At 40.9% G+C, this 15,593-nt stretch overlaps 1 protein-coding gene across 1 annotated transcript in view; it reads left to right on the forward strand.

The window, feature by feature from the left end:
- The first annotated feature begins 681 nt into the window (after positions 1-681).
- LOC138651367 (cytoplasmic phosphatidylinositol transfer protein 1-like) overlaps positions 682-15,593 on the forward strand; it is a 219,120-nt gene continuing 204,208 nt past the window's right edge. Inside the window, exon 1 of the mRNA XM_069741496.1 lies at positions 682-967. Within this exon, the coding sequence (XP_069597597.1) occupies positions 920-967 (48 nt within the window). The 5' untranslated portion in view covers positions 682-919. The remainder of the gene's footprint in view (positions 968-15,593) is intronic.

The following is a 15,593-nucleotide window of genomic DNA, read 5'->3' on the forward strand; positions in this document are numbered from 1 at the left end:
TGATAGTGCCTGGTGACAAAAGCAGATGTCTCAAGAGCAGGTTCAGGAGGATTTGCGACACAGCTATGGTGCAGGACTTTAAAATTAATGCCTAAAAAATATATAATTTACTTATAGATGTGAAATCTGAAAGGATTTTTTTTAAGCGGACTCGCCCCATCGCATTGGTCAATTTTACATATGGGTTCACGATATGCCACTGGTTTTTGTCCCAGTTTCGTTGTCACATCTGGGTCAGATTTTTGGAGTGTTGTCATTCTCCACGTGATTTTGCTGATGAAAAAAACAAACCTGAGACTTTGCCTCTGGATATTGAGCAATAAAGACAAATTTTACAAGCGTGAATCCATGGCATTCCCATGGCCCCTTCTCTGACATTGTGATGCTTGTAGCGCATATGAGGCATAAATATAGCAATTAAGTGCCAGAAATGCCATTATTGTAAATGCTCCATAAATACAGGGGGGCTCGATGGGCTGCGGTAATACTCCTAAGTGACTGCTGTCTGCTCCTTCTGTACACTACTAATAAATAATGCAGGAGAAAATGAAGATTTAAGCACAAGTCACAAATCAATCAGGAAAGGGAAAAGAAGGCATTGTGATGAAACGGAAAGGGGAGAGGGGGATGTGAGGGAGAGAGAAGGAAAGAGAGGGAATCTAGAAAACAAGAGCACTGCTCTGTCAGAGCTGCTTCAGGCTGTACATGGGAGCTTTGCAGAAGACTTTCGTGCCCCCAGCCACCGCTTTTGTCAGCAATGAGTTAACATTTTTTGTGTGTGTGGTGGTAGGTGGAGTTTTTCACTTTCATGCAAAGGTGTGCCTGAAGCCCTGTTGAGAAAAGGCACATACTGCAAGGTGAGGGAAACAGAGAGCTTGGCAAAGTTTTCCCTGAGTACAGAACCAGCGCTGGGCCCAGGATGCTGGTAAAGGAGTACCGGATCTGTATGCCCCTAACCGTGGATGAGGTAAGCTGGGAAATCCTATTCTCCGGTTGCAGAATTGCTTATGGTTATGGTTGTTGTATTCTGCTTTTTTTCCCAGCGAAACATGCGTGCTTAATTCATTGCGGTGTTACTGTATGAACGATATGGAAGAGACATCTGCTTTCCGTCCTTTATACTCCGGTGCCTCAAACAAGAAGGTCAAACATGAGATACTGTAGCCATCAGCTTTTCATGTTCCCCAATGAAGCAGAATGTTTTGATACGCAGGCTGAATAGCACTAATTCCACTTGTGTAAGACAAGTGTGCCTACGTCAAAGCATTTTCTCGCTGCCTGTGCCAGTCTACATTCACCCCGGAGAAAATGCTGTACAGTGAACGTCTTTATGTGCGATGGAAACTGCCCATAGTCATCATTCCGCAGCTGGCTTCAACTTGTAGGTGCACGTCAAGCCAGTTCAGATACCTGCGACACATCTCGCATGATTTTCTGTAATTGCTGAGCTCTTAAGAACCATCGCAAAGTGTGCAAATTAATTCCATGTCAACCTCCGCTCATCCTGAGTGATCGTGGATCTCGATAAAACAGTGTTGTGTCAATAATACCTTGGATTGATGGATCGCTGCAGAATGCTTCGATCTAGAAGTTGATGGTGTGCATGAATGTTTCATTCAAAACTAACTCTACGTAAGACCAGGATATGCATGTTATACACAGGGGTCGAAAAATGTGATAAGTTGTTCAGTAGGATCCTCAAACTATATAGGAGGTCTTTACTCCCTACCTTTTGTAAGATGGCACAACCACCCATGTCTAGTATGATGACACTCTGCAGAGAGAAGATTCATTTCTTATATCTCAGCTTGGAGTAGATTTTAATATATTACAACTGAATAACTGTAAGTCTAAAGTTATATAGACACGTGTTGATCGACGTAAAGATCACGGTTTTGTATTATGACATTGTGTATAATGATTGCAACCAGATTGTGTTGCGAGTCGCATGTGCCAGGTGACTTTGGTCCTTTGGCTTTAATGTTAGTCACATGCAACACGTAAAGTTTTGTACAGCCAAACCTCAGCTCTAAGTGTTTGGAGGATTGAAGTGGTGATCTGTGCTGCTGATAACGTATTGAAGGTAAAAATCCAGAAGATGTTGTGCTGGAAAAACAATTCTCAACATGTGTCAAAGTTGGACCAACACAATATTGTGGTTCTCCTGCTTAAGAAGTTAGTCCAACTTTGAAATGCGTCTATCCTGCACAACGTCATCTGGATTTTTATCGTCAAAACATTATCAGCAGCACAGTTCACCACTTCAATGCTCCAAACACTTGGTCCACACAACGGGTTCCCCCAACCTGCTGCAGCTGACATTCCTTTGATTACTTAGTTGTTTTGATTCCTATTCACCTTTGTTAATCGGATAAGACTCTATTTGGCTGGTTTCCTCCTTATCTCTCTAAACGTCAGTTCTAAAAAACTAAGTTTTTTGTTGGATGACTAGTCTAGGACATTGCTGACTTGTGAGACCAAAGCCACCAAGAAGCCACAGCTTAACTTGGTGGTAGATCATTTTCTTCATGAATTTCTAGTATGGCATCTAAAGCAAAGGTAGATAACTAGATCGTCACACAGATTTGCAATTACTGATAAGTGACCAAGGTTGTCAACCAGTAGCCAAAAAAATTCAACAGCATAGATTAAAATTTAAGCAGTTGGTAGCTATTCATTTATGACTGGATAAACATTATCACTTCATGCAAGATAACCATCTGAAGTGGCGAAAAACATCTGTTTTTGCAAACTTAAAAAGTCTAATGTCTATGGCCATCCTCATTGTCAACATTTGCTTCATCCTATAGGTGATGATATGAACATTGCTCTATGTTAAAGTGGTCTTAAAGAAGATTTTTCCCTTTTGACTTGATTTTTTTTATTTACTACATCCTGTAATTTTTACCGTTCCACTTATTTTTGATCATTTTTCTTCTCTGTCCCTCTATTCAAGTTATGCCCCCACCCGGTAACAGCGATGCAAACTTTCCGGTCAACCAACTGGACGTATAAGACAGAATTTGAGTCACAGAGGAGAAAAAGCAAATGCCAACAGAGGAGTTATCTGGTATATGCCTAATTGGTTGAAAGGAAAGTTTTCATCTTTATTCCCAAGGGGAAGAAAACTGTTCCAGAATCAATAAAATAGGGGCAATTTGAGGAGCTTCTTAGTTTAAATTGAAAAATCCAGTGAAAGGTCCTCTTTTAAGCCCCAATGCACATTAATTATCTCCTCTGACTCACCCATATATTGAGACGCTTGGCTTGGGTGAGTGCTTCTGTTTTATCTTTGAGAGAGCCACTTTTTCTTCCATGGAGAACAAAAGGATCGGCCACAAAACATCAGCTGTGTGGGTCATTCTGTCCTTTGAGGTTTCCATACACATCAAACTGTGAGCTGATCCTGACAATATCCGTATTAGTTCTTCCAACTGACTTTAGTCTAAGGCTATGGTCACATGTCCAGTAATCATCTGTAAGAACAGATCTCAGCAGCAATCCTTTGACGAAAAAAGTTGTGCAGACACAACTTTTTTGTATGCCTAAAAAAAATAAAATGACTTCAACCATATCTGTTTTTTGCACATTGAAATCTATGGTAAAAGGAACCGTTGATTACCCATCCATTATTCTTTCATTTAAAAAGGATTTGTTTTTTGCTTACTGGGCTCAGTTTCAAATGGAAGAACCCAGATGTAGAATTAATGGATTTATGTGCCGTAGACTTCAACGTTAAAAAAAATTGTACAATTTGAGATTAGTTCTTCTTAGAGGGACAAAATTTGTCAATGGGTTGCTACTGGATCTGTGCTAAGGGATGATAAGTGGACATGTGAGCATAGCCTAAAGGTACCTTCACACTGAACGATATCGCTAGCGATCCGTGACGTTGCAGCGTCCTCGCTAGCGAGATCGTTGAGTTTGACAGGCAGCAGCGATCAGGATCCTGCTGTGCCATCGTTGGTCGGAGCAGAAAGTCCAGTACTTTATTTCGTCGCTGGATCTCCCACAGACATCGCTGAATTGGTGTGTGTGACGCCGATTCAGCGATGTCTTCACTGGTAACCAGGGTAAACATCGGGTTACTAAGCGCAGGGCCGCGTTTAGTAACCCGATGTTTACCCTGGTTACCAACGTAAACGTAAAAACACTACATACTTACATTTCGGTGTCTGTCCCCCTGTGCTTCTCTTCACTGTGTAAGCGCCGGCCGGCCGTAAAGCAGAGCACAGCGGTGACATCACTGCTCTGATTTACGGCCGGCGCTCACAGTCAGTGCAGAGAAGCACAGCACCGGGGGACAGACTCCGGAAGGTAAGTATGAAGTGTTTGTTTTTTTTTACGTTTACGCTGGTAACCAGGGTAAACATCGGGTTACTAAGCGCGGCCCTGCGCTTAGTAACCCGATGTTTACCCTGGTTACCAGGGGACTTCGCATAGTTGGTCGCTGGAGAGCTGTCTGTGTGACAGCTCTCCAGCGGCCAAACACAGCGTCGCTGCAGCGATCGGGATCGTTGTCTAGATCGCTGCAGCATCGCTAAATGTGACGGTACCTTAATGTGTATGTGGGCCTATAAACATGACATCTTTTCACAGTCCAATGGCTATGGAAACAAGTAGACTGTCTCCTGAAAGCCTCTGTCTAAACATAAAAGATTGAGCAAATAGCTACCTAATCCTTTGTTTCTTTTAAGATAAGTGATAATAGTCTGCCCATGTAGAATGAGACCTTTCAAGTTCCTTCACCTTTGAACTCCATTTTATAATTTACCTATAAAATGAATCTAAAAGAGTTGAGAACTTTGTGTATGGATTATGTCATGTATCTGACACTATTTCCTTATCGCAAGCTATATTCACAAATCTTCATTGCTTCTTCATTGCTGAACTTTCACAGATCTGTCTCCACACCACTTGGCTCTCACGATTTGCATTGCTGAATAGGTAAATTCAATTCTTTATTTTCATTTTAGAGACATTTAAAGCTAGGTAAAGGCTGACTGTAGAAGCAAATGATTGATAGAAACGTGTGGCCTCCTGTGATCACTAGTTTATATGAAATGGCTCCACTTCTGGAACCATCCAAGACATTTCCGTACATAAAGGAGTATAATGTCAGCAGCTCTTCAATAAGCTTCCTTCTTGGCAGGCCACTTTTATTAAGGATCTTACGTGCCATTACAGAGTTGTTCTCATCCTTTTGTTGACTGGGGTCTAAAGACTATGACCACTGGCTTCTTTGTGAAGTTTTTATATTAAAAGATGACAGTCATTTCCTTGACTTGACAACTGGATAAAAGGACTATCACCACCGGAAGTGACCCACATATGAGGTCATATGTATAAAATGAGATTGTCAGCTCACCTCCTCCTCCGGTTAAAATGTCCTCCAGGCTGCACGGATCCCCTGGGTGAAAGTTGATATGCATCAAATAGTTATCATCCAGCGCCTTTTTGGACGAATGATCCCATAAAACCCAAGGTTTCTTAAAACATCTATTTATTTCTTCATATTAAAAACAGGTAACAAAAAGATCAGGCAGCTTGGAAACAGAAAAAAAAGGCATAGAAACCAACATGTTTTGACCCAAGCAGGCCTTCATCATGGAGCTGCCTATGAGGTCAGCTACAGTAGTTTTTCTATATTAGAATTATAATGTCCCAACTTTAATAAACTTTCAAGTAACAGCGAGGCTTAACTCATCAATAAATCCAATATTCGGCCGAAAAAATCTTTTTCAAGTGGTCACTGTCAGACCTACATGTAACTTCTGCTTCGTCACCAATTATCCTCTTGACTGTCGGATTTGGTCTGACAATGTAATTTCATGATATGCGGAGATGATTCATCAAATTATAGACTTTTGGATGAGCTAGAAAAGCGCTTGTTATTTTCTTATGGCTTCTCTTCAAGAATTGTCACAGTCTTTGCCCTGTTAAGAGAAAGTGTTTACACCTTAACTTCATCTCTGTTCTTTCGAGACATTAACCAGCCACCCATTGGTGTCACCATTTTATTTTATATACTCTGTTTCTTCTCATCCAGTCTGCAAAGTAAAGCTGGTTTATACTAATAAAAAATAGAACAAATGACTCATTTAAAATTTTTTTCTAAATTTAAGCCATAAGCTGTGCGTTCTGCACAAATCCTCAATTTTATATTTCATGCAGATACACCAGCCTTCAGAAGGAGTAAGTGGCAAGTTGGCCAAGTGCGTAGTGGTGCATATGACCACTTGTTTCTATCAAGTCGGCAGCATTCAGGCACTTGTATAGAGTGCTGTGTTCTCACTTGCTTTACGTAGGTCAATCACTTCTGTGAGTTGAGGCATTAATTTAATCAATGGAAACAGCAGCACTTGCTTTTACGATGAGTCTAATGCTCTCATTATGCGGCACTACTTATCTAGTGATCAGCCCACTTGATGCATCACAAGAAAGTATTATGTTTTATAGTCAATCCGGTAGTAGCCTAAACAAAAGAATGGTCATGTGCTATGTAGCTTTCCTGGCTGTGTGTCTGTGGAGTAATGGCTGAGAGTGGGAACTGGTTTTACTTGTAGGGGTTGTCTAACTTTTGGCTACAAGTCTGTAGTCACTGTTTGTGACTGCAGACTTGTGAATCCTCACGTTGAGCGCATTGCGTGCTGTGAGGCTTCAACGGTGGCGATGCCGGGTGCAGGCGGTCACGTGAGCACAAGTGCACAATTTCCATACTTTCACCAGCATTCCTACTAGATTGAACGTGGCCGTGCACATCTAGTCGACATGTGGCCACATGTACTGTATGCAAATAACAATCTTGCCTTCCAGCTCCCGGTTTCGGCACCGGAGAATCCTTCCAGCACACGGTGTGCGCCATGTGAGGATTCACAAGTCTGCAGTCATTCTTTGTGACTTGCAGCCTAAGGTCGGAAAACATCTTTAGGCTTCAGCTGGGTAGCAATGTTTCGTTGGAAAAACATGCAGATTAACTCTTTCCTGAATGGAAAGACATCTTCATCGCTAGTGCCATCTTTCAGAGATAGCTATTCCATAGGTGAATGTTTGACAAGTTAACAAGCCTTTCTGTTTTGCATGTATCCTAAGATTAAAAAGGTTATCTCGGACTTTAATTATTTTTTCCTATGGAGCTAAGAATTTATTGTTTATTCTGCTCCTGGCATCAATTCTTCTGCTTCCAGTAACATAATGTTGACAGAGCAGCTTCTTCTCTTCTCCTGTACTCTGTGGAGGGATGTCACAGTCCATGTGATGGACTTCCGAGCTCTGTCGTGCGCTTAAACAGTGGTTTACCCCCACATATAGGGTATCGACGTACTCAGGACAAATTGCATAACAACTTTCATGGTCTAATTTCTCCTGTTACCCTTGGGAAAATAAAAATTTTGTGGGTGAAAAGATTATTTTTGTGGAAAAAATACGACTTTTTATTTTCACGGCTCTACGTTATAAACTTCTGTGAAGCACTTGGGGGTTAAAAGTGCTCACCACACCTCTAGATAAGTTCCTTAAGGGGTCTCGTTTCCAAAATGGTGTCACTTGTGGGGGGTTTCCACTGTTTAGGCACATCAGGGGCTCTCCAAATGCAACATGGCGTCCGATCTCAATTCCAGCCAATTCTGCATTGAAAAAGTCAAACGGCGCTCCTTCTCTTCCAAGCTCTGCGGTGCGCCCAAACAGTGGTTTACCCCCACATATGGGGTATCGGCATATTCAGGAGAAATGGCACAACAAATTTTGTGGTTATTTTTCTCTTTTTACACTTGTGAAAATAAAAATAAATGGTTCTGAAGTAAAATGTTAGTAAAAAAAAAAAGGAAAAATGTTAATTTTTTTCCTTCCACGACGCTCCAGTTCACGTGAAGCATGTAAAGGGTTAATAAACTTCGTGAATGTGGTTTTCAGCACCTTGAAGGGTGTTTTTAGAATTGTGTCACTTTTGGGTATTTTCTGTCATGTACACCCCTCAAAGTGACTTTAAATGTGAGGTGGTTCCTAAAAAAAAATGGATTGGTAAATTTTGTTGTAAAAATGAGAAATCGATGGTCAACTTTTAACCCTTATAACTTCCTAACAAAAAAAAATTGTTACCAAAATTGTGCTGATGTAAAGTAAACATGTGGGAAATGTTATTTATTAACTATTTTGTGTCACATAACTCTCTGGGTTAAGGGCATACAAATTAAAAGTTTGAAAGTTGCAAAATTTTAAATTTTTTTTGCCATATTTCCATTTTTTTCATAAATAAACGCAAGTAATATCGAAGAAATGTTACCACAATCATGATGTACAATATGTCACGAAAAAACAATCTCACCGGGATCAGTTGAAGCGTTCCAGAGATATAACCTCATAAAGGGAAAGTGGTCAGAATTGTAAAAATTGACCTGGTCATTAAGCTGCAACTTGGCTTGGTCAATAAAGGGTTAAGCTATTTCTACAAGTGAAGTTCTTCTGCGCTTTCCAGTTACTTTGCTAGCAACAGTGGCAGTAGCTCTGTCTTTAGGATTTATGAAAGTTCCTGATACATGGTAACTTCCAGAGAGAATTTTGAACAAATGATATTAGTCCTCTCGTAAATGAGTTGTGATGCCCTCCCAGCAACCTCAATACCACTAATTGCAAATTTTCTGCCTACATTTGACATAATTATAAATCTACCAATTAATGTTGTGGGGTGGAGATAACCAGATTTCAGGAATCTTGACGACTACATAACAGGCGCTCATCATTGAGAGGGATGGCATGGCTGGAGCAGATTTTAGTGCTTAGTGTAAGAAAGAAGCCCAATCAGTGACCCAACATCAGAATCAGGGTCTCAGCATCTACTTCAAGCTGCTCTCAAAAGGGGCTGCATAAGCCTGATAACAGCTATGTGCACATGTTGAGTATTTGCTTGCAGAAACTTCTGCAAGGTTTCTGCATCTTTAGGCAGGAAAAATGCTGCGGCAAAAAACGTGCATTTTTGCCCTTTTTTAATGCATTTTGTGCCTACATTTTTGTACAGCAATTACGTTTTTTTTTTTAGCTACCGTAAATAAAGATATTTTAAAAAAAGGTTTTGTGATGTAAAATCTTAGTTCAACAGCACCTTTTCATGCTGATGCAGTGGCATCAGGGTAATGGGACTAGGGCTTGGTGTCAGCAGCTGTTATTGACACCTAGCCCTAGGATTAGTAGTGAAAAGGTGTCAGCCCGACACCCTCACTATTAAATTGATAAGTAAACACACAGACTTTGTCACCAGCTAATATAGGAGCCTTAACAGAATGAACAAGTCCTCTAGTGATAATCTACTGCTGATAAAACAGGGATTTTATGGAAACTGCAGCAAGCAGCCCAGTAAGTGACACATCACTGGAATGAGGCTTTCTATCTCTACGTAATGCTGCTCTCAGATTAGGTGGCAAAGAACTGGTGACTGATTCCCTTACCCTCTTAACGACCAGAGGTATTTTTTTTTTTTTGCATTTGCGTTTTTTTTCTCCCTGTTCTTCCCGGAGCCATAACTTTTTTATTTTTGGTCAAAATGGCCATGTGAAGGCTTGTTTTTGTGTGACGAGTTGTACTTATGAACGACACCATTGGTAATAACATATCATGTACTGGAAAACAGGAAAAAAAATTCCAAGTGCGGTGAAACTGCAAAAAAAAGTGCAATCCCACAGTTGTTTTTTTTACCATGCTCGCAAAATGCTAAAACTGATTCTAAATTCTAAAACTGATAATTCTCCAGGTCATTACGAGTTCATAGACACCAAACATGTCTAGGTTCTGTTTTATTTAATTGGTGAAAAAAATATCGAAAGTTTGTTTAAAAAGCGCTCTATTTTCCGATACCCGTAGCGTCTCTGATCTCGGGTCGAGTGAGGGTTTATTTTTTGCGTGCCGAGCTGACGTTTTTAATGATACCATTTTGGTGCAGATACGATCTTTTGACTGCCTGTTATTGCATTTTAATGCAATGTTACGGCGACCAGTAAACGTAATTCTGGCGTTTTGACTTTTTTTAGCATTACGTTGTTTTTACGATTTGGTTAATTCTTTTTGTATATTGATAGATCGGGCGATTCTGAACACGGCAATACCAAATATGTGTATATTTGATTTTTTTATTGTTTTATTTTGAAAGGAGGTAATTTGAACTTTTATATTTTTTAATTTTTTTATATTTTTAAAACTTTTTTTTACTTTTTGCATGCTTCAGTAGTCTCTATTGGAGACAAGAAGCTGCAGTTTTCCGATCGGCTCTGCTACATACAGGCAATGATCAGACCACCTGTATGTAGCAGAAATGCTAGCCTATTATGAGCACCGACCACCGGGCGGTGCTCATAGCAATCTGGCTATGACAATCATAGAGGTCTGCTGGAGACCTGTGGTTGTCAAGGCAACCCATCGGTGACCCGCAATCAGTTGACGGGGTTACCGTTGGGTGGGATTTCTGGCGCACTTGCTGAAAACGCGAGAAAATGCCACTGTCAGAGATTGACAGCAGCATTTAAAGGGAACCTGTCACCCCCAAAATCGAAGATTAGCTAAGCCCACCAGCATCAGGGGCTTATCTACAGCATTCTGGAATGCTGTAGATAAGCCCCCGATGTATCCTGAAAGATGAGAAAAAGAGGTTGGATTATACTCACCCAAGGGCGGTCCCACTGCTGTCCGTGTCTGGCTTAACTCATTTTCGATTTTGGGGGTGACAGGAACCCTTTAAAAGGTTAACAGCCGTGGGTGGATTGCGACTCCACACGAGGCTGTTGTGGGCACATGTCAGCTGTATGTATCAGCTGACATCTGTCCGGAAAGGTGCGGGCTCAGCACTGGAGCCCGCACCAAACAGGGGGAGTCCGACATCGACATACTATTACTGCCGATGTCGGAAAGAGGTTAACAGCAGCCACAGTTTTGTCGTTAAATCTCGTCTGTACAAAGACTGCTTTAATCAAATAAAGTATTTAAAAACATCAGTCGGAAAATATTTTATAGTCAAATGTTTGGAAACAGCTGTTCATGCAATAGTTTTCCATCTTCTGATTAGAATACGCACATAGTAGATTCAGACTGAAGGCAGCAAGACCACAAACAGCAACAAAATTGTAAACAAACAGTAACTAAACAGATCGGTATCAAAAGGAGTATGTGTTAAAACTTATAGACTTTTAACACATATTCTGGTATGTTTCACACATGTTTCATTGCTTCTTTATAGTTTTGCTGCCTTCAGTCTGCATCTACAATGTGCATATTCCAATATGGTCAAGTGAAATCATTTCATGAACAAGTGTGTCTAAACATTTACAGGTACTGAGTATATATATATACAGTTGTGCTCAAAAGTTTACATACCCAGCAGAATATTTGCTTTCTTGGCCTTTTTTTCAAAGAATATGAATGATAAGGCCGGGGTCACACTTGCAGTGCAAAGCGAGAGACTTGAACAAGTCTCTCCCATCAATACCCAGCACAGCTGCCGGCTCTCAGGAACAGAGCGTTCAGCTGCATAGAAATACATACAACCGCACGCTCCTGTCCCAAGTGCCGGCGGCAGTGCCGGGTATTGAGGCGAGAGACTCGTGCAAGTTTCTCGCATTGCATTCGCAAAAGTGACCCCGGCCTAACACCAAAACGTTTTCTCTACTCATGGTTAGTGGTTGGGTGAAGCAATTTATTGTCAAACTACTGTATTTTCTCTTTTTAAAGCAAAATGATAAACCAAAACATCCAAATGACCCTGATCAAAAGTTCACATACCCCATTTCATAATACCGTGTATTGCCCCCTCTAACAGCAATGACCACTTGAAGTCTTTTGTGGTAGTTGTGGATGAGGTTCTTTATTTTCTCAGATGGTAAAGCTGCCCACTATTCTTGGCAGAAACCCTCCAGTTCCTGTAAATTCCTGGGCTGTCTAGCATGAACTGCGCTCTTGAGATCTCCCAGAGTGGCTCAATGATATTGAGGTCAGGAGACTAAGATGGCCACTCCAGAACCTTCACTTTGAGACATGTATGTCTACCAAGAGTCCAATTGTTAGGTCCCTCTCAACCAGAAGATAGGGGTCCCAAAATGATGCACTCAACGCAGGAGACTCACCCATTGAGCTGATTCTTGGGATCTGAGCTTGGCCCATGTTTCACACAATTGTTGTATTCCTCACCACAGTTTTAGTTGGCTGTATTTTGAATGAACTTGTCAGCCTTTATCCATTGTTGGAAACTGAGAGTGACTGGCAAAAGACTAATGCAATCTGTCAAGTAGAGCCTGGGGGAAATGTTCTATCTGTGCTAACAGAGAAATCTGCGGCTGTACAGTACCTGGATTGGAGTAAGATATAGGAATGTTGCCTCAGTTAAGCTAAGACAATAAGCTGTATCGGTCATTATGGGTCTCATGCTGCTGCTTGCTTTAGTACAGATTGGTGGCCCATTTCTCATTATGCTTTGGATTTTGGTTCTTTCTAGTTATACCATTTTTTTTAGTTTTTTTACTTGTTAGTAATTGATGAATAACTGGTACAAAAAATGAAAGTGTGCTGCAGTCCTTATAGAAACTCCAAATAAATTAACATTATAATGACTATTGCAAATGATTTAAGGATCGTGTGAAAATACAGAGAGTAGAACGTCTCCAAGCAGTCAGGACTATTAGCGGACAGCTGTGTATTCAGGCGCCACAATCAGTATGGGAACCGGTGCTCTGCATAAATGTCCAACAAGAAATCCATAAACAGCAGAGAAGAAGAAAATATGCGGCACTCACCCCGGAATAACTGTGAAGATTGTGGTCTTTATTGGAGAAAAATGCAAGTTACATCCATCAGGACATCAGGTATATACGAGGGTGCGGTATAGGAGCTCGGACGACGGCCGTTTCGCACACACAGGTGCTTCGACGGGTCCGGATCAAATCTTCTTCTTCTCTGCTGTTTAAGGATAGTGTGCCTTGTATTTGGTGAAAAACATTCTAAATACTAGTACATGTATGAGAACGAAGCCGTACGATGAGCTATAAATAATTTATAGCTTAATTGTAAGGGATGTATGGGTTTTCAAGATAGTCGTGGCTCAGCTGGTAAGCTGCGTGGTATAAAATACACCAAAGTGTGGCAAATGTTAACCCTATCAAAACGAAAAATTAGGTTAAAAGTAGGCCACCCAAGATGTCCTATAAAATTAGATAAAATTGTACAAGGGTCCATTTAGACAGGATGATCGCAGATGTTAAATGACTACCAATCTGCTACATACAAGCTGATCAGTGGTTGTTCAATGGCTTGCTCAGACAAGCCAACCACACCTCCTTGCTCGCAGAAGCAATCTTTCCATTATGTTCTCAACAGCACTTTGCCCTATTCACAGAGGACAAGTGCTGCCGAGAATAATGATTTCTAAGTTCACTAAACAATCATCTCACTCAACGAACGAGTGTTTTGCTCTTTCTTCAGGTGATTGTTGGACTACTTAGATTGGATAATAATTGGAAATGAGCATTTTAATGATCTAAAGGATTTATTATATTGCATGAACCATTGCATTAACCCCTTCATGACCGTGGGATTTTTCGTTTTTCCGTGTTCGTTTTTCGCTCCCCTCCTTCCCAGAGCCATAACTTTTTTTATTTTTCCGTCAATTTGGCCATGTGAGGGCTTATTTTTTGCGGGACGAGTTGTACTTTTGAACAACATCATTGGTTTTACCATGTCATGTACTAGAAAACGGGAAAAAAATTCCAAGTGTGGTGAAATTGCAAAAAAAGTGCAATCCCACACTTGTTTTTTGTTTGGCTTTTTTGCTAGGTTCACTAAATGCTAAAACTGACTTGACAATATGATTCTCCAGGTCAGTACGAGTTCATAGACACCAAACATGACTAGGTTATTTTTTATCTAAATGGTGAAAAAAAATTCCAAACTTTGCTAAAAAAAAAAAAAAATTGCGCCATTTTCCGATACTCGTAGCGTCTCCATTTTTCGTGATCTGGGGTCGTTTGAGGGCTTATTTTTTGCATGCCGAGATGACGTTTTTAATGATAGCATTTCGGTGCAGATACGTTCTTTTGATCGCCCGTTATTGCATTTTAATGCAATGTCGTGGCGACCAAAAAAACGTAATTCTGGCGTTTCGAATTTTTTTCCCGCTACACTGTTTAGCGATCAGGTTAATACTTTTTTTAATTGATAGATCGGACGATTCTGTGCGCGGCGATACCAAATATGCGTAGATTTGATATTTTTTTAATTGATTTATTTTGATTGGGGCGAAAGGGGGGTGATTTAAACTTTTATATTTTTTTTATTTTTTTCACATTTTTTTAAACTTTTTTTTTTAACTTTTGCCATGCTTCAATAGCCTCCATGGGAGGCTAGAAGCAGGCACAACTCGATCGCCTCTGCTACATAGCAGCGATCTCCTGATCGCTGCTATGTAGCAGAAATGAAGGTGTGCTGTGAGCGCCGACCACAGGGTGGCGCTCACAGCCACCAGCGATCAGTAACCATAGAGGTCTCTAGCACCTCTATGGTTACAATGGAGACGCATCGCCGACCCCCGATCATGTGACGGGGGTCGGCGATGACGTCATTTCCGGCCGGAAGCGGTAATTAAATGCCGCTGTCTGCGTTTGACAGCGACATTTAACTAGTTAATAGCGGCGGGTGAATCTCGATTTCACCCGCCGCTATTACGGGCACATGTCAGCTGTTCAAAACAGCTGACATGTCCCGGCTTTGATGCGGGCTCACCGCGGAGCCCTGCATCAAAGCAGGGGAGCCGGCATCGGACGGTATAGTACGTCCGATGTCGGTAAGGGGTTAAAGATTGTACTGTTAAAACATTGCACCTATATCTCCTGTAGTGTGCTAACAATGTTTCCTATAGGCTAGATCAAGGCAAATCTCCATTCTTGTATTCAAACTAAATCTGGGAAGAGTCTTTCGCAAGGGTGTAACTACAACAGGTGCAGGAGTCGCGATCCCACTTGGGTTCTGGAGCCCATGGTGGCCCAAAAAGTCCCTTTGGAATATGAAAAGACCAATGCTACCAAACACTAGCAATAATCGGGGGCTTGTTAGAGCTTTTACATCTGGACCCATGAACTTCAAGATACGCCACTGGTCTTTAGACATATGGCCCTTATCTGTATGGGCTGTGAATATCATGCATTTAATGCTGGTTGTAGTAGATCCTGCAGAAATCCAATGTGTAGGAGGCATCTGATGGAAAAAGAAACAATGTTCAGGCATGCTGGACTTCTAAAATACTCTACCTCTGTAGAGATATGTGCCACCACCAGAGTTGTGGAAAAACAGCTTATTCCCATCTCTGTATGGAAAAATTGCACCATCAGCAGATGCTTAGTCATGCACCAGAACAGGATTTTGTGTTTGTTCCATATAAAACCTTGTCCACAGATTACTGATGTTCATCAAACCCAGATTAGTTAAAAAAAATTATACTTTTGGTTTAGGTTGAAAAAAATTCAGATTTTTTTTTTTATCAAGGCTGCTGAAAGTCCCTGGATGTCATATTTTAAAAGCTATTAAATTAACTTACAAATTTATTTTTCTCCAATAAAGAAACTTTCCTT

The sequence above is a fragment of the Ranitomeya imitator genome, chromosome 10 (assembly GCF_032444005.1).
Source record: "Ranitomeya imitator isolate aRanImi1 chromosome 10, aRanImi1.pri, whole genome shotgun sequence".
Lineage (NCBI taxonomy): Eukaryota > Metazoa > Chordata > Amphibia > Anura > Dendrobatidae > Ranitomeya > Ranitomeya imitator.